Here is a 24,193-nt window from a genome sequence, read left to right as displayed (position 1 = left end):
AGTCTCCTTCATTGGCAGGCGGTTTCTTTACTACTGAGCCAGCTGGGAAGCCCTAAAATCTTCCTTTATCTTCCCTCAGAATTTCAGCACTGCTTGAACATCAGTGCTTTGTGGAATGCACTTTGTTTTGGTGCAGTGGGAAAAACACTGAGTTCTCTTTTGGGATTGACCTATGAAGGAAACTGACTGTCTGCAGCAGAGAACAGACATGAGCAGTTGATCCACAGGGCACTGATGCTATGTGGAAAGGCCTGTCTCCATTAGAAGCCTTGTTATTGACTACCCATGGATCATAGCCTCTGCCCATCACTTACTTTTTATTAATCTCTCCAGCTCCAGGCAATACACAAAGAATTCAGATGAAATTTTATAAAAGCCCATTTTAGGGTGAAGTTATACAATGATGAGATGGTTGGATAGCAGCACAGATTCAATGCACATGAACTTGGGTAAACTCCAGGAGATAGTGAGGGACAGGGAGGCCTGGTGTGCTGCAGTCCATGGTGTCATAAAGAGTTGGAACAACATACAAGGATGGGGCAAACCATGGTCTGTCTCTAAGCCATCACACAATGCACAGCAACAGCTTCCAAGACCAAAACATCTTCCAAGCACCCCTTGGAGGTCATCCACAGGGAGGACAGAAGAAATACTTTCAGGTCACCCCACTAATGTACATGAGTGGTCTCTGCAGACCAGGTCAGTGTGGGGGTGGGTGTGACTCAGCAGTATCTTTGGACCTTCTAGCAGAGTTGGTTAGAGTGTGTGGAAATGAGCCTATAGTCATGGGTGTAATCCTCTGTGGGTAATCTGGCTTCATTTGTAGTGAGCATTTCCATGGTTCTTCACATTTGTGTGGTCACACATACCCAACACAAGACAAATGAGTTTGTGTCCTGCTGATGTCTTGGGGGTGGTTTCTTCATGGATAGCACATATGCAGGGAAATTGGCTCGTGGTAAATGGACATTTTGTCTTGAAAATACTTTGTGGAGTTTTATCTCTAAAATGCTGCAGGTTTCTAAGCCACATAAAACCATCTGACAAGTACTTTCTGTGTCTGAATAGATGGAAAGTGCTCTTAGGTCATGTTCTCCTTTTTCACTGTAGTTAAACTACAAACTGATTCTTCACGGATATCTAAAACACTTACAGCACACGATACGATATGGAAGCAAGCAAACTACAACAGTGGAATGTTTTCTCCCATAAATGTCAGGGACACTACCAAGAAATGTCATTTTTCTTGCTATAAAGCAGCAGTGCAAGAACAATAAAATTAGGTTTTAAACTATCTTATAGTATAAAAGACTGTCTGGGTGTGCCAAAGGAAATTAGTCTTCTGATGCCTAAAGTTCAATCCTAGACATTATATATAAAATTGAGAATGGACAACTAAACAGGGTTCATTGCCAGGCAAAGCAACCCCACTTGTGTCTTGTTTTTATGAGCGCTACTGGCTCATTTTCTTTCCATTTGTAGAAACTTGATACTAGCCCAGCCCAGGAGCAGGAGCACACTGGCCTGGGAGACTCTGTGAGGGTCCTCTTGGAATACATCTTGAACCTTCTCAGAGGTATCAGTGCTTCCTCCTCAACACCTGCTCAATGGATCTCCTCAACCTCTGAAGGAAGGTGCTCTCCCCTCCCCTAACCTACCAGCTCTGGTCTGCAGCCTCTGACTCCGTACCCCCTGACTCCGCACCCCCTCTCCCAGTGAAGCCCTACTAAGGAGGCCATCACCAAACAGTAAAAATAGACTGAAAGTGGTCCCTGGGAGGATTGGTCCACTCCTAACTCTGCCCCAAGCCCCAGTTCCCCCATTTCAAGCAGGCACTTTTGTCTAAGGAGCAATTTCGCAGCTGGGAGCCTTTCTGTGTGAAGTTGTTTCAATCCCGGCTAGCAGTTACTGTGTGAGCTCCTTCCACTGAGCAGCCTCTGGAGGTGTCTCCTGAAAGAGGACACCTGTGTTTGAGGCACACTGAAGCCAGGCCGCTGCTCTGCCTGCTCCCATCACTAGTGCAGTGTGGAAGCCTTAGGCTGAAGGAACAGATTAGTTCAAAGAAGTCAAGAAAATAGCAATTTCCCCAAAGACGAGATACAAAGTGTCTGTGGCTAGGCTCAAGAATGAGCTTTAACAGGAGTAGAGGAAGGGATCTCATTAGAGGCTTTAACTCAGGAGAGAACCCACTTGGACCGAGCCCACACAGTCCGCCCCACTGGCTCATCGCATAGCTCCCCCACAGGTGCACTGCTGCCATCTGGTGGTGAAATCTGAGACTGAGGCTCTGGTTTACATCAGGGAAAGGCAGGCTAAAGCTCCAAGAGACTCTGGGGCTTTCTTTCCACTGGGACAGGGAGCAGGGGAAGGGCGAGGGTGGGAGCAAGGACCCAGTGGAGTGTGCTTGTGTGATATGTGATGTGGTAATCTAACTCTTGCTGATTGCCCTAGGACACTTTGACTATAGCCCTGGCGTCCTATCGCTCAGTCTGGTTCACTTGGCGAAGGGCTTCCATCCTCTCAGTTTGCGGGATTTCTATATGGATTTAAAGTACCAAAGAAACGTGACAGCTGAACATCACAAAGATTATGCTAATCAGTCTCGACTCCCAGGCTGCAGCCATGGCAACCTCCTCTCAGTTTTGCAAACCTTCCCTCCTCCACCGGCCACCTCCACCTCCAAGGGGAGCCAGGGGCTGGAGGTGAGAAAGGAGTACTTACTCTGCAGCCCACTGGATGAGATCCTGCGGCTGGGACCGAATGGCGGCTTTGGTGAATTGCTTCAGCAATTCCGGCAGCTCCGGGGGGATGCATATTTGCTTACCTGTCTGAGGCATTGATTGATTGACCTATTGTCAGAGGAAAAATAAAATAAAACGAGAATCTTTGAATCATAAGATGACAGGAATCTTCGACAGGAGGTCACCCAGCCTCTGTGAGACACTCTCAATCTTGGGGGTTCACTACCCTACAAGACAGACCTATTGTTACACGACTCCGAAGTTAGAAGGCCTTCACTAATTCCCGCTTTCTGTTGTTGTAATTAATTCTTTCGTTTACTTAAAAAACACACAATATTATTTGTTCATTAAAAAAGTAGAGGTTAGCTTTGCGCAGTGGCGGTATCCTGGCCAATGAGGTTTATCCGAGGTAGGATTATTGCTAATTAAAAAAAAAAAAAAAGGTAGAGATCAATAAGAAGTAAACAAAAAGACCTCTAATAATAGCACCCCAAAATATTGAATCTCTCCATTCAGACTTTTTTCCAATGTAAATATATATTTGTATAAATAAAAATGGGTTCATGCAAAATAATTTGCTCGACATCAGATTACTACCATCTTCCACATCACACAACTCTTATTGGCCCCATAAGAGTTGTAGCAAAATTTACTCTGTGAATCCTCCATTACTTGACATTGTATTACATATTTCCAAATAAAAATAATCATTAAAGAGCCATTTAATGAACAGCTCTCTATACCTTTGCAGGTATACTCATCTACTTTAATTGTAAAGAAAAACTTGTATGTTTCTCAAAAAGGTCCAGAGTAAATTGAAACAAAACATGAAAATCCATAGATAGTATACAACACCATGCACAAAGGAACAACAGATAAAAAGACTTTGTTTGCTTTAGCATAGAGTATAAATGTTCTGAAAAGCCTGTCTCTTCTAAACACCTGGATATGAGACAAATCCCAGCAAACACATCTTTCAAATTGCTTTGCTGAGCTTGCAAGAAAGTGAGGGGAATCCTCACATGCCACATAAGTAAGACAGAAATAAGAGTGGAAAGCAAATGAAGAGGTTAGGGCTGGCTTGGGGCAAATGTAGATGCTAGGAACCGAGGCTTTGAGATAAAAAGCCAGGCAAGGAGTGAAAAAGTAAACAGCTGAAAGGAAGACTCTCTTATTCCCTTAAACCTGAAACCCTTCAGGGTTCACACACTTAGTGTGAAAGGATGGGACTGAAAATACCTGCCTACTGGCAAGGGGCAAGTGGCACAGAAATCTTTCTCCCTTGCTGCTGCTTTTGTTGTTGGTTAGTAGCTAAGCCGTGTCCAACTCTTTGTGACCCCATGGACTGTAGGCCATGGACTGTAGCCCTACAGTCCATAGGATTTCCCAGGCAAGAACACTGGAATGGGTTGCCATTTCCTACTCCAGGGTTGCTGCTTCTTATTGGGGAAAAATAGTCTCCCACAAATATGCAGCCACGAGCTAGGTCTAAGCTTTAAATTTATACTACCAGCCTGGTTGGGAAATCTCAAGACAAGAAATTAAAGTGGTATCAGGTTGGTGGCACTCCATTATCTTCCATTTTGTGTACTATTGTTCAGAGGAACAAGGATCTAAAGACATCAATTTTAGACTTTGTAAAAAAGTCAGATATGCATACAAAAACTCAAGGGTAATTACCATAAAAGTAATTTAACCACCAATCAGTAGAAGTAAGAAAAGGAATTAAGAGTAGTAACAACACAACTTGATTGATCCAAAAGAAGGCAAGGAAAGAGGGGTTGGGGGAAGCATAGGAAAAGTGGCTAAATGACATGATAGAAGAGAAGTCACATATACCAGGAATCAGTAAAAAGGAAAGGTCTTAAATAAAATACAGAAATTGTCAGACTGGATTTTTTAAATATCTAGTTGCAGGCACATCTGAAAAGACTCAAGTACACAGAAAGGCTAAAGGTAAAAGGATGTGTGGATAAATAGGCAAATAATAACCAAAGGAAAGTTGATGTAGATGAGTCAAAACCAGACGAAAGAGACTTAAAGGCACAAAGCATGTAAGAATAAAGAGGGTCACTACATAATATAAAAGCTTCAATTCATTGGGAAGATAGCACAGTCCTCAGCAAGTATCACCAGGATGAATCTCATGATGTTGGGTGGAAAAAGCTGTATATTAGTTAGGGTCACATATATAATAAGAATAGCATTATAAGAAATTAAATTATAAATAATTATGCTTATAGTATTATAAGAAAGAGCAAAGGATGATAAACACAAATTCAGAGTGGTATTGTCCTTGATAGGGGAGGGAGAGAGATACCATCAGGGAGGGAGACGCCACAGGAGTCCCATCACTATTAGGGATGTTCTATGTTTTAAGCTTACATGTGTGTTTCATCATTTTTATGCCTAAATTTAGTTATGCATTTCATTTGTATGTATGAAATAGTTCATAATTTAAAAAGTTATTGTTAGAAGTTGATTGTTTCTGATAACTTTTCAATTCATTTTATCTAGCAAGGGGCAGTAACTTAGTTTGCTCATATTGTCTGCTCGTAACTATATATATATATATCTGGTTAAAGTGATCAACTGTATTTATCAAACAAGTCAATCCTAAAGGAAATCAACCATGAATACTCATTGGAAGGATTCATGCTGAAGCTCCAATACTTTGGCCACCTATGTGAAGAGCCAACTCATTAGAAAAGACCCTGATACTGGGAAAGATTGAGGGCAGGAGAAGAATGGGTGACAGAGGATAAGATGGTTGGATGGCATCACCAACTCAAAGGTCATGTGTCCGAGCAAACTCCGTGAGATAGTGAAGGACAGGGAAGCCTGGTCTGCTGCACTCCATGGGGTCACTAAGAGTTGGACATGACTGTTAGTTCACAGGTACAGTTTCAGTTTAGAAAGATGAGAAAGTTGTGAAGATGGATGGGGGTGATGGTGTCACAAAAATGTGAAGGTATCGAATGCCACTGAACTGTACACTTAAAAATGGTTAACATGGTCAGCTTTATGTATATTTTCCCACCAAATACATATATGTAAAATACATTTATATATACATAAACACATGTATAATATACATAACAAATATTCTTGTTGTTCAGTCACTCATTCTCCATCTCCCAAGTCTCCTCTCTAGATTTGTATCTGAACACAAAGCCACCATTCCTCAGTCATTTGGCCTCCAAGCCCTGGAGCCTCTATTCTCTTTAGTCCGTTGAACCTGTCACTAAATCTCATTGATGTTTCATTTGACATGTATCTCCTACTCATCCCTTCCTCGTTATTTTCACCTCATTTACTCTGGTTCAGTCCTTCACCTCCTAATGGGCTACCCTATCTCGGGTTATTCTCTGGTCTCTCCTGACTGGTATGTCCTGATCTACCTTCTACGCTGCTAATAGGTCAGAACAAATGACAATCCAATCCTGACTTTCAAAGCTCTCCATTATTTGTATATAGAATTTTACAGCATAAATTTTTACTAGTATTTACCAACATAAATTTCTAACACATAATTTACTCTAGCCACTTTCCAAAAATTATAAATTCAAAGCTTAACACTTTCCCACTGTTAGTAATACTCCATCCAGCTTTCCTTTCCCTCAGTATGTTGCTAATTCAGCCGGGCTTAGTTGAGGGGTCCTCCCTCTTTCTTTCCATCTGTTAAAACCCTGCACACCCTCACCAAGATTCATCTTGAGTCTGCGCTATGCCATGAGCCTTCCTACAAAACTTGAGTATCATCACATATTCTTTGCAGTACACATTTTACCGTTTCATCCTATTCTGCCTTTCAGTTCAGTTCAGTTCAGTTGCTCAGTTGAGTCCAACTCTTTGCGACCCCATGAATCACAGCACACCAGGCCTCCCTGTCCATCACCAACTCCCGGAGTTCACTCAGACTCACGTCCATCGAGTCAGGTGATGCCATCCAGCCATCTCATCCTCTGTTGTCCCCTTCTCCTCCTGCCCCCAATCCCTCCCAGCATCAGAATCTTTTCCAATGAGTCAATTCTTCGCATGAGGTGGCCAGAGTATTGGAGTTTCAGCTTTAGCATCATTCCTTCCAAAGAACACCCAGGACTGATCTCCTTTAGATTGGACTGGTTGGATCTCCTTGCAGTCCAAGGGACCCTCAAGAGTCTTCTCCAACACCACAGTTCAAAAGCATCAATTCTTCGGTGCTCAGCTTTCTTCACAGTCCAACTCTCACATCCATACATGACCACTGGAAAAACCATAGCCTTGACTAGATGGACCTTTGTTGGCAAAGTAATATCTTTGCTTTTGAATATGCTATCTAGGTTGGTCATAACTTTCCTTCCAAGGAGTAAGTGTCTTTTAATTTCATGGCTGTAGTAACCATCTGCAGTGATTTTGGAGCCCAGAAAAATAAAGTCTGATACTGTTTCCCCATCTATTTGCCATGAGGTGATGGGACCAGATGCCATGATCTTCATTTTCTGAATGTTGAGCTTTAAGTCAACTTTTTCACTCTCCTCTTTCACTTTCATCAAGAGGCTTTTTAGTTCCTCTTCACTTTCTGCCATAAGGGGGGTGTCATCTGCATATCTGAGGTGATTGATATTTCTCCCAGCAATCTTGATTCCAGTTTGTGCTTCTTCCAGCCCAGCGTTTCTCATGATGTACTCTGCATAGAAGTTAAATAAGCAGGGTGACAATATACAGCCTTGAGGGACTCCTTTTCCTATTTGGAACCAATCTGTTGTTCCATGTCCAGTTCTAACTATTGCTTGCTAACCTGCATATAGGTTTCTCAAGAGGCAGGTCAGGTGGTCTGGTATTCTGCCTTTATAGATCTCTAAAGCAGAGCTTCCCACAAGTGGTCATGGCAGAATGGGTTACAGGTGTGCAATGATTGATTGATAATTGTATACTTTTCATAGTGATACAAAATTTACAACCATTTTACAACTATACACAAATTTATAACAGTTGAAATTATATTTGGATATTGTCTCGCTCAGTCAGTAAACTTCCAGATTTCTGTAATTATTGTTTTGGTGCTTAAGGTTTTAGGCAGAGCATGTGCCAGCAGAGATGCTTATATAGAATTTCCCCCTTTAACCACTATGTTAAAACCACCTCTGTAAGTTTGATTACTGTTTTAACTGCAGTGTATTTACTGTCAGGGCCAAAGTTTTGTGCATATATGTTTCCAGTACTTAGGTCTTCCTTTGATTTAATTTTCTCTTATTTTTAAAATTTACTCCCCCAAAAGAAGGTATATGTTTTAATCATCATCATCACTTCTCTCTAATAAAACATAAATTGATTTTGTTAATTTTTTAAAATTGTGTTTTGATTTATATATTTATTTATCCTAGGTTTGTGATGTAAAATATCCAAAATCTGATTCAGTATGAAATTCTATAATGACATTATTTGTTTGTAGAAATTAAAAAATTAAGCTCGCTTCTAAAAGCAAATAATAGTGTAAAATAATTTAATTGATTCAGTAAGAGACTGTGGGCCTTTATTACCTTATAAAAATATTTCTCAAAATACTTTATACTTGAGTAAGGGTAATATTTACATTCTGTGGCCAGTTTAGCATTTTAACTGCTAAATTAAATGGTAGCATTTCTTAAAATGTCCCTTTTCAAAAGTGTTATGAAACTACTCTAAAGAAAATGAACAATATTCTTCTATCTGAAAACTGAGTTGTTACAGTAAAAAAGGCCTATAGTCTCCTTAAGTATTCTAAATATATGATCTATTTTCCTACTATAATTTTGAATTAATATCTAATTATAATTTAATAATTGTGAGATTCACAGACATTATACATACAGTCCAAAATATAAATCACTTATTAGGCAACATAGTGAGGACTATTTCAAATTTGGATTTGTTTGCTCTGATAATTTTTTTCTTTACCCAGATATCTGCCTAAATATCTCATTTTCATGGAAAAGTTATCGAATGAAAAAAATGGTGCCAGGTAAATTATGCCAAAGCCTTAACAGAAAATATCTATATTATACAGATAGTCTTTTAAGAGATTAATTCTCAAAGTCTTTGATCTCAGCACCCCTTACATTCTGAAAAGTTATTGAGGATCCAAAAAGTATTTTGTTAATATGGGTTATATCATGCAATATTTGTCATTTTAGGAATTTTAAAATATTTATTTTAAAATAAAAATAACTCCTTCATATCTTATAAAAAATAACTACAGTTTCTAGAAAACAAACCAACAAAAATTCTTAGTGAGAAGTGTGGCATTATCTTTTCTGAAAGTCTTCTAATGTCTGGCTTAATAGAACCAGCTAGATTATCATATCTGCTTTTTGCATTCAATCCATTTGACTGAATTCAATCACACATCATGTAGCTTCTGGGAAACTCCAGTGTACACTCTTAAGAAGAAGCATGAGAAAGACCTTTAATGTCTTGATATTGTTACAAAAATAGTTTTGCCTTCATGGATTCCTACCCCCTAAAATCTCAAGGATCCTCAGAAGTCCCTGAAACCACACTTTGAAAACCACTGCTTTATGAAATGGTCTACAAAGGTGTTTACAACTACACAGTAGTTTATATCACGTTGGGTTCAGGAAGCTACTTAAAAGGTCGCATAATTAAGAAGTAAGGCCAAAATGTCTCTCACAATTACAGAATCATTTTACCCACCTGCCTGAGATATGATCACATTCAGAACCAAATGAAGCAAAGGAAATATAAAAATGGAACATTACTATTAGAAGATGCATAGATGCAGTCTCCACAAGACCAAATCAAAGTGTTTCCTTGCAGGGTGATGAACCTACAGATGTTAGTAAGAGTGTGCAGTTAACAGCACTAGTTAGCATCCCTCAGGGGAAGGCTTGGAAGAATACTGATTTGCCAGAAAGTGCCTTGAGAACCCCATGAACAGTATGAAAAGGCAAAATGATAGGATACTCTCTGGGTCGGTAGGTGCCCAATATGCTACTGGAGATCAGTGGAGAGATAACTCCAGAAAGAATGAAGGGATGGGGCCAAAGCAAAAACAATACCCAATTGTGGATGCGACTGGTGATAGAAGCAAGGTCTGATGCTGTAAAGAGCAATATTGCATAGGAAACTGGAATATCAGGTCCATGAATCAAGGCAAATTGGAACTGGTCAAACAGGAAATGGCAAGAGTGAACATTGGCATTCTAGGAATCAGCAAACTAAAATGGACTGGAATGGGTGAATTTAACTCAGATGGCCATTTTATCTACTACTGCGGGCAGGAATCCCTTAGAAGAAATGGAGTAGTCATCATGGTCAACAAAAGAGTCTGAAATGCAGTACTTGGATGCAGTCTCAAAAACGACAGAATGATCTCTGTTCGTTTCCAAGGCAAATCATTCAATATCCAAGCTTTTGCCCCAACCAGTAACGCTGAAGAAGCTGAAGTTGAACAGTTCTATGAAGACCTACAAGACTTTCTAGAACTAACACCCAAAAAAGATGTCCTTTTCATTATAGGGGACTGGAATGCAAAAGTAGGAAGTCAAGAAACACCTGGAGTAACACGCAAATTTGGCCTTGGAATGTGGAATGAAGCAGGGCAAAGACTAATAGAGTTTTGCCAAGAAAATGCACTGGTCATAGCAAACACCCTCTTCCAACAACACAAGAGAAGACTCTACACATGGACATCACCAGATGATCAACACCGAAATCAGATTGATTATATTCTTTGCAGCCAAAGATGGAGAAGCTCTATATAGTCAACAAAAACAAGACCAGGAGCTGACTGTGGCTCAGATCATGAACTCCTTATTGCCAAATTCAGACTTAAATTCAAGAAAGTGGGGATAACCACTAGACAATTCAGGTATGATCTAACCCTTATGATTATACAGTGGAAGTGAGAAATAGATTTAAGGACTAGATCTGATAGAGTGCCTGATGAACTATGGATGGAGGTTCGTGACATTGTACAGGAGACAGGGATCAAGACCATCCCATGGAAAAGAAATGCAAAAAAAGCAAAATGGCTGTCTGGGGAGGCCTTACAAATAGCTGTGAAAAGAAGGGAAGTGAAAAGCAAAGGAGAAAAGGAAAGATATAAGCATCTGAATATAGAGTTCCAAAGAATAGCAAGGAGAGATAAGAAAGCCTTCCTCAGCAATCAATGCAAAGAAATAGAGGAAAACAACAGAAAGGGAAAGACTAGAGATCTCGTCAAGAAAATTAGAGATACCAAGGGAACATTCGGAAAAGGCAATGGCACCCCACTCCAGTACTCTTGCCTGGAAAATCCCATGGATGGAGGAGCCTGGAAGGCTGCAGTCCATGGGGTCGCTGAGGGTCGGACATGACTGAGCAAATTCACTTTCACTTTCCACTTTCATGCATTGGAGAAAGAAATGGCAACCCACTCCAGTGTTCTTGCCTGGAGAATCCCAGGGACGGGGGAGCCTGGTGGGCTGCCATCTCTGGGGTCACACAGAGTTGGACACGACTGAAGTGACTTAGCAAGCAAGGGAACATTTCATGCAAAAATGGTAGGGACCAAACAGAAGCAGAAGATATTAAGAAAAGGTGGCAAGAATACACTGAAGAACTGTACAAAAAAGATCTTCATGACCCAGATAATCACGATGGTGTGATCACTCACCTAGAGCCAGACATCCTGGAATGTGAAGTCAAGTGGGCCTTAGAAAGCATCACTATGAACAAAGCTAGTGGAGGTGATGGAATTCTAGTTGAGCTGTTTCAAATCCTGAAAGATGATGTTGTGAAAGTGCTGCACTCAAGATGCCAGCAAATTTGGAAAACTCAGCAGTGGCCACAGGACTGGAAAAGGTCCGTTTTCATTCCAATCTCAAAGAAAGGCAATGCCAAAGAATGCTCAAACTACCGCACAAATGCACTCATCTCACACACTAGCAAAGTAATGCTCAAAATTCTCCAAGCCAGGCTTCAACAGTACGTGAACCGTGAACTTCCAGATGTTCAAGCTGGATTTAGAAAAGGCAGTGGCACCAGAGATCAAATTGCCAACATCCACTGGATCATCGAAAAAGCAAAAGAGTTCCGGAAAAACATCTCTGCTTTATTGACTATGCCAAAGCCTATACATCAAGGCTGTATATTGTCACCCTACTTCTTTAACTTATATGCAGAGTACATCATGAGAAATGCTGGACTGGAAGAAACACAAGCTGGAATCAAGATTGCCGGGAGAAATATCAATAACCTCAGATAAGCAAATGACACCACCCTTATGGCAGAAAGTGAAGAGGAACTAAAAAGCCTCTTGATGAAAGTGAAAGAGGAGAGTGAAAAAGTTGGCTTAAAGCTCAACATTCAGAAAACGAAGATCATGGCATCCGGTCCCATCACTTCATGGGAAATAGATGGAGAAACAGTGGAAACAGAGTTAGACTATTTTTCTGGGCTCCAAAATCACTGCAGATGGTGATCGAAGCCATGAAATTAAAAGACACTTACTCCTTGGGAGGAAAGTTATGACCAACCTAGACAGCATATTGAAAAGCAGAGACATTACTTTGCCAACAAAGGTCCATCTAGTCAAGGCTATGGTTTTTCCAGTGGTCATGTATGGATGTGAGAGTTGGACTGTGAAGAAAGCTGAGCACCGAAGAATTGATGCTTTTGTACTGTGGTGTTGGAGAAGACTCTTGAGAGTCCCTTGGACTGCAAGGAGATCCAACCAGTCCAATCTAAAGGAGATCAGTCCTGGGTGTTCATTGGAAAGACTGTGTTGAAGCTGAAACTCCAATACTTTGGCCACCTGATGCGAAGAGCTGACTCATTTGAAAAGACCTTGATGCTGGGAAAGATTGAGGGCAGGAGGAGAAGAGGACAACAGAGGATGAAATGGTTGGATGGCATCACCGACTCAGTGGACATGCGTTTGGGTGGACTCCAGGAGATGGTGATGGACAGGGAGGCCTGACGTGCTTCAGTTCACAGGGTCACAAAGAGTCGGACATGACTGAGCGACTGAACTGAACTGAAAGAAAGTAAGAGCCAAGGGAAAGAAAGAGCAGCATCTAACACTGGCAGCAACTCCTTTCCTGAGGAGGCAGGATAAGGCAGGGTAACTCTGCATTAGTTTATGCATAGGAGCTGAGATGCCCTCAGGAGAATTGAAGTTGTTTTCTGAAGCTAGAAGAGGGAGGGGAACTTTAAGATTTCTGTAAAGAATCTGCCTGCGATGCAGGAGACCCGGCTTCAATCCCTGGGATAGGAAGATCCCCTGGAGGAGGGAATGGCAACCCACTGCAGTATTCTTGCCTAGAAAATTCCATGGACAGAGGAGCCTGGCACGCTACTGTCCATGGGGTCACAAATAGTTGGACATGACCAAATGACTAACCCTTTCAGAAAACACCAAAGCATGAACATATATTTAAAGATGATCATGTGATTCTAAGATTAGGTAAACTGAGTGAGTTTGAAAGAACCGGAAAAGTAGGCTCATATCAAGTTAGACTTAATCTCATAGGCAATCACCTTTGGACCTAAGCTGATCTTTAAGCCTCACTCTGTTTTTATTTTTATAAAACAATAGCATCACAAAAGTAATCTTTGAGTTGCAAGATCATTCAGCGTAGCACACTCCATTCTTGCACCACCTCTACTCTCTAGGTCCTTCATGCCTGCTTTTGTGTTGATCTTTGCCACGCCCCCAAGAACACACTTCTATTTCTTATTTAATCTGCAGGTAATGACTTTCCCCTCAAGCATGAATCCCACTCAACTGTTTTCCTCACTCCCAGTAAATGAAGCAATTTCCTACTTGAGTGAGATCAAGGATGTCAGAAAGAAGTCACTCTGCCATTCTCTGCCAACTCAGCCTATCTCTTTGACTTCATAGTCTTTCCTCTGCTGCTTGAGCTCTTAGTTCTTGCCTTGTCCAAGACCCGAGGAACCGGCGTTTGACTCTCTCCATTCTCTAGAAAAGTTTCATCTTTCCACTTACCTGGCACCTTTTCTTCCATCAGGAAGCATGTCTTCTGCTATCCAGGATGCTGATAAATTCACTTAATAAATTCTTTATTTCAAATATTGCATTTTGATTTCCAGAATATCTGTTATTTTTATACATACAATTTCTGTGTTGGAATTCTCCATTTTCAGCCCTTTATACATCTTTTCCTTTATTTTCCTGAACGTATTATTAGAGTTATTTTAGAGTCAACAAGTTCTGATAACTCCAGTGGCTGAATCTCCCCGTGGATATCCTCTTTGATGTCTATTTTTCTTCTTGATTACTAGATACATTTCCATGCTTCTTTGTATTTTTTAAATTTTTTGTCAGACCTTATGTAAAAATGAAAGTGTTTGGGGTGACTTAAATTTCTAATCTGTCATGCCAGAGCTGTTTGACCGCTAAGGCTTGCCGGCAGTCTTGAGTCCACATCCAAAGTTGGCAAAGGTCCACTGGGAAGAAAATTACTTACCATGAGTTCACTTTGGAAGGGTTTGGCACCCTCCTGGAATTTGAATTAATCTAGTACCCATTGCTTCTAAAGCTCTCTGATGTATTCACAATATTTTTAAAAATAATTTTTCTAGATTTTTAATTTTGTTGCAGTGGGTGGCTTGATCTGCTGCAATCTACTATATTCTAACTGGAAGTAAATACCTTTTCTGTGCCGATGACTGCCAAATCCCCAGTTGTAAACTCTCAACCATGCTACAGTCATATCCACCAGCTTCCTACTGTAGAGTTCCTCTTTCCCATAAAAGCATCCAAAATGAACTTCTTTTACTCCCTCAATTGTATTAGTCGGATAGATCATGGTCAGTTTTTATTTATCCTTCTCTTTCATTCCCCACCTTAGTCCTGGTGAACTTAAAAAAAAATCTGTCTAGAAAATAAAAAGGAACATCTTTTCCAAAAATAAGAAGGGATTTAATTTTACTTATAATATAGTCCAATATGGGGCTTCCCAGGTGGCACAGTGGTAAAGAATTTGCCTGCCTGCCAATGAAGGAGACACAGGAAATATAGGTTTGATCCCTGGGTCAGGAAGATTCCCTGGAGGAGGAAATGGCAACCCACTCAATCATTCTTGCCTGGAGAATCCAGGGGTCGCAAAAAGCTGGACACTCCCTAGCACTAACTGATGCACAAAGAGATGAAGTGATTGGCACAAGCTCACAGCTTCTGTTGGAGCTGAATCAAAAATTCAGGTCACCTTCATTGCTTTTCCCACACTACACCACACTGCCTCTCTCAGAATAAGGCCATTTAAACATCACAGATTTTCTCTAGGACAATCCTAGTTTCAAAAATTATGTTTGACTCTTTCCATAGATCACTGAAATATCATGGATATTCCCATTTGCATCATGAAAAATACATTTTCAGTGGAACAAAACTTTTACTTGTCAGAGTATGTCCTAATTTTTTGTCCTGAAAATACGATTGTTGTCTCATTCGCCATATTCCACACAGTTGCAAATAAAGGAAGGGTGCCCAGCATTAAGAGGGGCTTGAAAGTCAATGTTTTCAACAGGCTTCCCTTTGAAAGCCCTTTGGCTTTCAGATGATGGCTCAGATGGTAAAGAATCCACCTGCAATCCAGGATACCAGAGTTTGATCCCTGGGTAGGGAAGATCCCCTGGAGAAGGGAATGGCTACCCAATTCAATATTCTTGCCTGGAGAACTCCATGGACAGAGGAACCTGGTGGGCTACAGTCCATGGGGTCGAAAAGAGTCAGACACAACTGAGTGATCAACATTTTCACTTTCTTTAAAGTCAATGAAGTTTCCTTATCTCATTTAATCCTTACAGCAATCTATGAGTAGGTAGGTTCTAATATTATAATCATTTTCCAATGCCAGGAAATCAAGATTTAGTTTTTCCAGATAAAATGCCTTGACTGCTCATGTTATCACATCACTCTCTAAAACCTTTATTGGATCTTCATTTCTTTTCTCATCAAAATGATGCCCTGTCTGACTTTCAAGCTCGTCATGATTTGTCTTATTCTTATTAGCTTGCCTCTCCAACTTTATTTCACAGAAGTCTGGATCTTTTTCTACCCTCGGCCAACCCCTGGATCAAGTCAACCCAGCATTTGGATGCCAGCAGCAATATTGCTAAGAGCAGTCCCATTTGACCTTGTCCCTCTTTTTTGAATAGTGGTTCTTGGCTCTGTTATTAGCAGATTTCTCCAAATTGCTTATGTATCATGCTAGTACCACATTTTGAAAGTTAAAAGCTCCGTATGAAGTGAAGTGAAAGTCACTCAACCGCATCCACCTCTTTCCGACCTCGTGGACTATACAGAGCATGGAAGTCTCCAGTACAGAATACTGCAGTGGGCAGCCTTGCCCTCCCCCAGGGGATTTTCCCAACCCAGGGATTGAACCCAGGTCTCCCGCATTGCAGGCAGATTCTTTTACCAGCTGAGCCACAATTATTTAACAAGTGAATAGTTACCCTCTTTCAATGTGTCTTAATTTAGCCATGTTCATATTTCAAAGGATCTTTCCATGTTCATTTCATGGTCCACAAGCCCAGGGATACCATTTACAGACTTCTGTGTTAACTGTGATCCCTAATCACAGTTATGGAGCTTATGAAACTCACAAGAGAAGTCCCTTCCTCCTCTAGGAACACACACCCTCCACCCTGATTTGAGGACCTGTCAGACAAACCTGGGGCCACCTTAACCTTGTCTTTCATAAGTGTATGAAAGTCTCCATTTCCTTAGAGTGAAGACTCTTCCCCACATCCACATCATTTCCATCCTTTTACTTGTTCTCCCGCCTTCTGATTTTCATCATAGCATCCCTATGATCCAGGGACTCAAAGTAAGCAAGGGCTATGAGGGGTGAATGCACCATAGTTTTCAACAAAAGATCAGGGCTACCTTTCTCTCCTCTTTCCACTACCATTCCTGATGATATTTAACATTGTATTTGGCTTTTCCAACACAAAATACAGGGCTGCTGTCCTTCAGAGACCCCATAGGGCAGATCAAACTCCAATGAAGAGCCCTTCTGACCATGAAACAGGAGACCAGGGCTCTGGTCCTGGGCCCATCTTTGACTAATTATGTGGTCCTGGGCAAACAATTAACCCAATAACAGCTTATGTGGCAGGAGTAGCACTAAATAAATACTGGCATACAGAAATAAATGAGTCACACACCCTGCCCTCAGAGCACTCGTAGGCCCAAGGAAGAGACTAACAGGAAAATCAGTGATTAAAATAGGGTACAATAAGTGTCAAGATATAGATATAAAAGAACAAAATCTCCTTGATGAGGCATCTTACTAATCTGAAGGCTAGATAAGGTGGTCAGAAAATACTTCCAAAATAGTGGTGATATTTGAAGAGAGACTTGGATAAGCCTGGTTTGTTTACTGCTGTCATTCTCAGTCCCAGAACAGTGCCGGGTATAGAATAGGTTCCTGATAAGAGCAAGGGGAGAATTCTCTGTGGCTAGGACTAGACAAAAGTATAGAGGTATCAAAAAACAGAGAGAGTTCAGGGAAATGTAATTATGGAGGGCTAGACGAGTGACAAAAGGGGCAATGGTTGGGCCTAAGGCTGAAAATACAGCCCAACATCAGGATATAAGAGGCCTGGTTTGCCATGGCAAGGCTTTCGAACTTTATCTTAAGGGCAGTAGGGAGCTACTAGAAGATTTAAACACTGGAGTTGCTCAAACAGATTCTGGTGTTCGCATTAAACTCCAGTTATCAATTGATTGCCTCTCTGCTCCAAATTCACCTGCACTAGAATAGCACCCCACTCCAGCACTCTTGCCTGGAAAATCCCACAGATGAAGGAGCCTGGTGGGCTGCAGTCCATGGGGTCACGAAGAGTCGGACATGACTGAGTGACTTCACTTTCACATTTCACTTTCATGCATTGGAGAAGGAAATGGCAACCCACTCCAGTGTTCTTGCCTGGAGAATCCCAGGGATGGGGGAGCCTGGTGGGCTGCCGTCTATGTGGGCCGCACAGAGTTGGACACGACTGAAGCGACTTAGCAGCAGCAGCAGCCTCCTCATCAAAAACTTGTCCTTTAGATCAGTCTCCTTCGCCACCTGGCATAATGTTAAGCTTTATCAGTAGAGGGCGCTGGAGGGATACTAGAGGAGGAAGGGACTTCTCTCCTGGGCTCCGCAGGTTCTTCCCACTGCTACTGCTACTGCTACTGTGGCCACACCCTCTGTGACACACTCTTAGGAGGTCATCTCTTTCTTGGGTGATCCATCTCAAGGGTAGTAACCACTTCTTGAACCTGTGATTCTTGTACTCTTCCCATCTTTATGTCCTGCTAACCAATCTTCCATTACCCCAATCCATTATAGTTAAAAATTTGTTACATTGAACTTTCTTTGTTAAATTGTATGATTTCTTTCTCTTTGCTGGACTCTGAAACACATTGACTGAAAGCTGCTGAGATGCACTGAAGAGAGTGGGGTGAAGCCTTACGCAAGGAGCCTGGTTAGGAGACTATGGTAGCACTTTGGGGAAAACTCTGGAGAGCATCCTGGCCTTGAAAAACAGTTGCAACTGGGAGAGACAGGAGAGACAGGAGATACAGGACTTGGTAACCACTGGGAGAAATGGATGAGAAGAGAGAAAAGTTTATGGTGACTCCCTTCAAGCTTTGATGACTGGGTAGATGGTGACACCACAGTAGAAATGGTGAACATTGAAGGAGGGACAGGTTAAAGTCCTCTCCCACGTCCCCATCGGACTCTCAGGACTTCCATGCACTTTTGAGTCACAGAGACTTAGGATCATAGCTCCTTAGGGTGGAAAGGAGTCTGAAGACCAATGTTTTCTTTTGGGCACTGTGGATCATTTATTCACATCTGATAAAAAATAAAGATGGAGGAAAGATCCATTCTATTTTAACATTCCATTATTTCAGTGCTTTGTGAAGTTCTTTTCCATTCTTAAAGCTCTCAGTATGCAAGGCCTTTCTAAATTATCCATCCATCCCAGCCCTGCCTCCTCAAATCTTAAAATTTCCTCTTATACCTCCCAATGTGAAATGGCAGGCCAACACATACATGCTAAAGAACATAGGTCTTACTAAATATGAAATATACATTTGTTTTTGCAATTTCCCATTTGGTCTTATTGGTATGGGCTAAACAGGGCCTCAAAACTTTAAACAAAAGCCTGCAATTACCTGAATGAAAGCCTTCAGACACCAGAATCTCAGGAGGAGGGTCTATGAACAACTTTTAGAACCAAGGACCAGGAACTGTATGGATTTGTTTGGGTTTGGAATAGATGATGGGTTTTGGACACATGGTTACTCTTGCCTGGACACACTGCTCATCGTTTCATAGGTTCTTCAGGTCTCAGCTCAGTTTTCCCTGACCTCTCTCTGTTACGTTATACCCTCTCAGAGCACCCCTTACTCACCTCTCCTTGGCAACACTTGACTCTAATTTTACATTATTTGTGTGATTTTTTTTTTTTTTTTTGATGAACAACTGCTATTCCCAATAGACTATAAACTCGAGGGCAGGGATAGTCACTTTCTGTTCACAATAGAATCCCTGATGCCAAACCTGGTGCCTGGAATACAGTCATTACTCAATATATATGAGGAAAATGAATGAATGATAGCAGTTTATATAAAGTATTAGCCATGTCCTTTGGTCCTCATGGCAACCCCCTCATTTTTGTTGTTCAGTTGCTAAGTCATATCTGACTCTTTGCGACCCCATAGACCACAGCACTCCAGGCTTGCCTCTCCTCCATCATCTCCCAGGGTTTGTTCAGATCCATGTCCACTGAGTCGGTGATGCCATCCAACCATCTCATCCTCTGTTGCCCTCTTCTCCTTCTGCCCTTAATCTTTCCAGCATCAGGGTCTTTTCCAGTAAACTCTTTGCATCAGGTGGCCAAAGAATTGGAGCTTCAGCTTCAGCAACAGTCCTTCCAATGAATATTCAGGGTTGATTTCCTTTAGGACGGACTGGTTTGATTTCCTTGCAGTCCAAGGGACTCTCGAGAGTCTTATCTAGCACCACAATTCGAAGGCATCAGTTCTTTGGCTTTCAGCCTTCTTTATGGTCCAACTCTCACATCTGTACATAACTACTGGAACAAGCATAGCTTTGACTATACAGACCTGTTTTGGACACAGTTTTACTCCCTCCATAGGGATTGTTATATCCGTGTTAGAGAAGAAAAAGCCGGGATTTGGCTAGTCAATGGGAGGATTTGATCCAAGATTTTGTTGTGTTTCCAAATCACTGCCCCCGTGTAAGAAATCATAAAATGGTAGTCCTGGGTACAAAGTATACATACAGTTTGGGTAGAGAGCAATAATCACCCATGGTTACCTTCTCCTAAAGATCGCAGTCCCCTCTTTTGGCTCTGTGAACAGGAGGGGTTCAGAATCCAGGTGGGCCCATCGGGCAGGACTCTTCCCTCAGACCTGAGCCACCGTTGGGGTGTTCAGGGTGCTCCCCTCCCTCCACTTCCCCTCGGGGTGGCTACCTGAGGCTCGCTCCCAAGTGGGCTATCCGGCAGCGGGCGACACCTCGCGCCTGGCCTCAGGCCGGAGGTGTGGAGAGAGATCCACCGCCTCGCACCTTCGGCGGGCCGGCGGGCGGAAAGCAGCCGAACGTGAGCGGGGTAGGGCGGCACCTGCCTCAGCCAGGAGCACAGGAGAGGTGCGTTGGGACCTGGCTTTGTTAGCGCTTCGCCTTCGCCTGGCGACGCCGACGCCCGCTGCGCTGCCTGGCAACCGCGGGGCGGGGTCCCGGCACCGCCTCACAGAGCCGGCCCTGCCCCCGCCCGCCCCCGCGTGGCCCCCGCCCGCCCCCGCGTGGCCCCCGCCCCGCCCCCGCGTGGCCCCCGCCCTGCCCCCTCTGCCGCTGCCCCTGAGGAGTCTGGGTTCCGCAGGTTTCGCCGCGCCCAGGCTGGGGGACCTAGATCTGCTTCGGAGAAGCAGACGAAAGGAACAGACGGCCTAGCGGTTTACGGATGAGGCTGGGGGCTTTGAGAAACCCTGGGGAATGTGTAGCACTTTACAGGCTTTTTTATGTTAGCGGAAGTGGAGGAGCTCTCGGTGCTGCCTTGGCTTGTGGAAAGAAAGCAGGTGAGAAGCCGTGGGGAACGATTGTCAGAAACGCTTCTTGCAGTGACCTCCCTGCCCCCCCCCCCCCCCCCCCGCCTTTTTCAAACGTCTCAACTCGCTCAATCCTTACAGTCACTCCATGAGGCAAATACCCTTATTATCGTCATTTTACAGAGAAAACAGCACAGAGCAGTCAAGTAACTTGCCCAAGATCATAGTAAGTGATAGGGTTAGGGTTTGTACTTCCGTTCAGTGTTCCAGACTTCTCCCTTTTAACCTCTGTAATGATCAGAGAGGGGGATGGAGCTGGTGTGGATAGGAACAGAGCTCGAGGTGCTGAAGGTAACAGGGCAAGAAGGAAAATATTCAGGCTTAGAATGGCCTCAAAGTCTCACAGTGACTCTGGACGTAGCTATTTACCTTCATTTTAGGAATAAGCGACAGACTTAAAACGTTGAGTAGCTTGCCTATGGTCAGACCACTGGCAGTGAGACCAAATTTGACTCAAGATCTTGTGATTTTAAGATTTTTCTTTTTTAGGCGCCCCAGGAAGCAAGAAAAGCCCTTTTGCTCTCTACTATAACCCTTGTCTGTCATTTCATACCCATTTTTCAGGTGCCCATTGTGTCATCTAATCTTTCAGACCAGTGCACTGGTCTAAATCAATGAGTTAGTTCATGTAGGGCCTTCAAAGTTTTCTGCAATTGTGAGTGAAAACTGTTGTCTCTCCTTAAAGTAATTTCAAGCATCGATAAGCAAGTGGGGGAGCTGGAACCTCTGAAAGCAGAGGGCTTTCAGACCCTGCTGTCATCTGTTTGTGAAGGGTCCAGTCTGTTGGCATTTGTCAGGGTCTTACAGGTCCTTGCACACCTGGAGAATTCTAGATGACTTGAGGATGGCCACTTGTCCACAGGCAAGATTAGGAGATAAAGGATACAGAATCACTGGCCATCACCCGCTTTCCTGCTCCCTCTGTGGAGGGACCACCAGATTCTGGTGAAGGCATCTGCTGAGCAGTGTATGCCTTGGGATTTGAGGCTGGGGATTTGAGGGCTGTAGGTGCATCTTTCAGGAGGAAAAAAAAAATGCTGTGGTCACTGGGGTCCGTTCTGTGTGTGCACAAGAGAAGAAGGTGTGATGTGTCTTTCCTGCTTTCATGCAGGGTAAATGATACAGAAAAGAATGAATAATAATGATCTTCGTGCAGAATAATGGGTGGTTCAAGCAAAGCTAGAGCTGGAAGATGAAAAATGAAATTTCAGTGTGAGAGGTTAAATGTAAGAATGTAATTTCATGTTGCTGTCTGACCGAAGTGGCCTGACAGCCTGCAGGAGGCCAGGTTGAAGATCGAGTCAATAAGTACAATAGAATATGTACAACAGAATTAGTGTAAGAACAGTACAATAAGTACAATAGAATTTGATTTTATAAGGAAATGACGATCATAAAATTGAGGTAAGTTGCTTTCTTCTAAGAGGGAAGCAGGATACAAGAAAGAAGAGCACATGGACATATGTGATTGATGGTGGTCTAGCTCTTGGTGTGGGTAGTGGTTTTGGGGGTGTTATGATGTTTCACAACTTACGTATACTTTACAAAATATGTTTCAGATATTGGTCCATAAGATCTTTTAAAGTAAAGTCATCAAATAGGTCACACTGTTTCTGTTTTCCTGTGTAGTTGAGAGTAGACCATATATGTTTTCATCATTTCATTTTCCCCTCATTCCCATCAACATTCTATCATTTCTCCCATTGTATTCTCCCCCAGCTTTGCCCCATTTCTCTGCTCCCCTTATTGCAGAGTTCTTTACAAGAGTTGTCTGTACTTGCTTCCTCTAGTTTCTAGAGCCTCTCTTGAATCTCCTTGATTTCAGGCTTTCATCCTTATCTCTCCACCGAAGCTACTCTTATCTGGCTCTCAAATAACATGATGTCAAAAGTTTTCTCTTAACCTCAATTCAACCTATCAGCAGCATTTGACCCTATTGATCACTCTTTTATCCTTGAAACCCATTCCTTGGTTTCAGAACATCAGACTCTCTTGGTTTTTTTCCTGCCTCATTAGCTCTTTCTTCTCAGTCTTTTTTACTGGTTGCTGTAGAATGAATATTGTGTCTTCCTAAATCTATAAGATAAAACCCTAGACCCTGATGTATTGATATTTGGAGGTAGGCCTTAAGGAGGTGATTAGGTGAACTGCTTATTTAACTTATATGCAGAGTACATCATGAGAAATGCTGGACTGGAAGAAACACAAGCTGGAATCAAGATTGCCGGGAGAAATATCAATAACCTCAGATATGCAGATGACTCCCCCTTATGGCAGAAAGTGAGGAGGAACCAAAAAGCCTCTTGATGAAAGTGAAAGCGGAGAGTGAAAAAGTTGGCTTAAAGCTCAACATTCAGAAAACAAAGATCATGGCATCTGGTCCTGTCACTTCATGGAAAATAGATGGGGAAACGGAGGAAACAGTGGCTGACTTTATTTTTCTGGGCTCCAAAATCACTGCAGATGGTTACTGCAGCCATGAAATTAAAAGACGCTTACTTCTTGGAAGAAAAGTTATGACCAACCTAGATAGCATATTCAAAAGCAGAGACATTACTTTGCCTACTAAGGTCTGTCTAGTCAAGGCTATGGTTTTCCCAGTGGTCATGTATAGATGTGAAAGTTGGACTGTGGAGAAGGCTGAGGGCCGAAGAATTGATGCTTTTGAACTGTGGTGTTGGAGAAGACTCTTGAGAGTCCCTTGGACTGCAAGGAGATCCAACCAATCCATTCTGAAGGAGATCAGCCCTGGGATTTCTTTGGAAGGAATGCTGCTAAAGCTGAAACTCCAGTACTTTGGGCACCTCATGTGAAGAGTTGACTCATTGGAAAAGACTCTGATGCTGGGAGGGATTGGGAGCAGGAGGAGAAGGGGATGACAGAGGATGAGATGGCTGGATGGCATCAACTACTTGATAGATGTGAGTTTGAGTGAACTCTGGGAGTTGGTGATGGAGAGGGAGGCCTGGCATGCTGCGATTCATGGGGTTGCAAAGAGTTGGACACAACTGAGTTACTGAACTGAACTGAACTAGGTGAACTCATGAAGGTGGAGCCACATGACTGGATTAGTGCCCTTTTTAGAAGAGGGAGGGACCAGAGCTTAGACTCTTTGCCATGTGAGGGCAAACAAGAAGGTTGCAGTGTGGAAGCCTTGATTTGGGCTCTCACAGGGACTGAGTTGGCCAGACCTTTGATCTTAGACTTCCCAGCCTCCAGAACTGGGAGTGTTAGATAGTTAGAATAGGAAAAAGGAGTTGAAACTGGCAGTGGCTAAAAAACAGACAAAGGGGGGAAGCCCATGAAAAAGAAACAAAGGAAAAGTCCA

At 42.5% G+C, this 24,193-nt stretch overlaps 1 protein-coding gene and 1 pseudogene across 2 annotated transcripts in view; one reads left to right on the top strand and one right to left on the bottom strand.

Annotated features, from left to right (window-relative positions):
- The window catches only part of ROPN1 (rhophilin associated tail protein 1), a 28,498-nt gene extending 8,090 nt beyond the window's left edge, over window positions 1-20,408 (bottom strand). The window contains exons 1-2 of one of the 2 annotated variants that reach the window (XM_040250359.1): window positions 20,232-20,408; window positions 2,722-2,849 (exon numbers count right to left, since the gene is read on the bottom strand). In XM_040250359.1, coding sequence (XP_040106293.1) covers window positions 2,722-2,837 — 116 coding nt within the window. In that variant the 5' untranslated portion in view covers window positions 2,838-2,849; window positions 20,232-20,408. The remainder of the gene's footprint in view (window positions 1-2,721; window positions 2,850-20,231) is intronic. The other variant, XM_040250369.1, reaches the window with a different exon arrangement.
- LOC120860181 lies at window positions 3,106-3,258 on the top strand (annotated as a pseudogene).
- Window positions 20,409-24,193: the final 3,785 nt, after the last annotated feature.

Source organism: Oryx dammah, unplaced genomic scaffold (assembly GCF_014754425.2).
Source record: "Oryx dammah isolate SB20612 unplaced genomic scaffold, SCBI_Odam_1.1 HiC_scaffold_2, whole genome shotgun sequence".
Taxonomy (NCBI): Eukaryota; Metazoa; Chordata; class Mammalia; order Artiodactyla; family Bovidae; genus Oryx; species Oryx dammah.
Note: the sequence above shows the minus strand (reverse complement) of the source record. Positions and strands in the feature narration are given on the sequence as shown.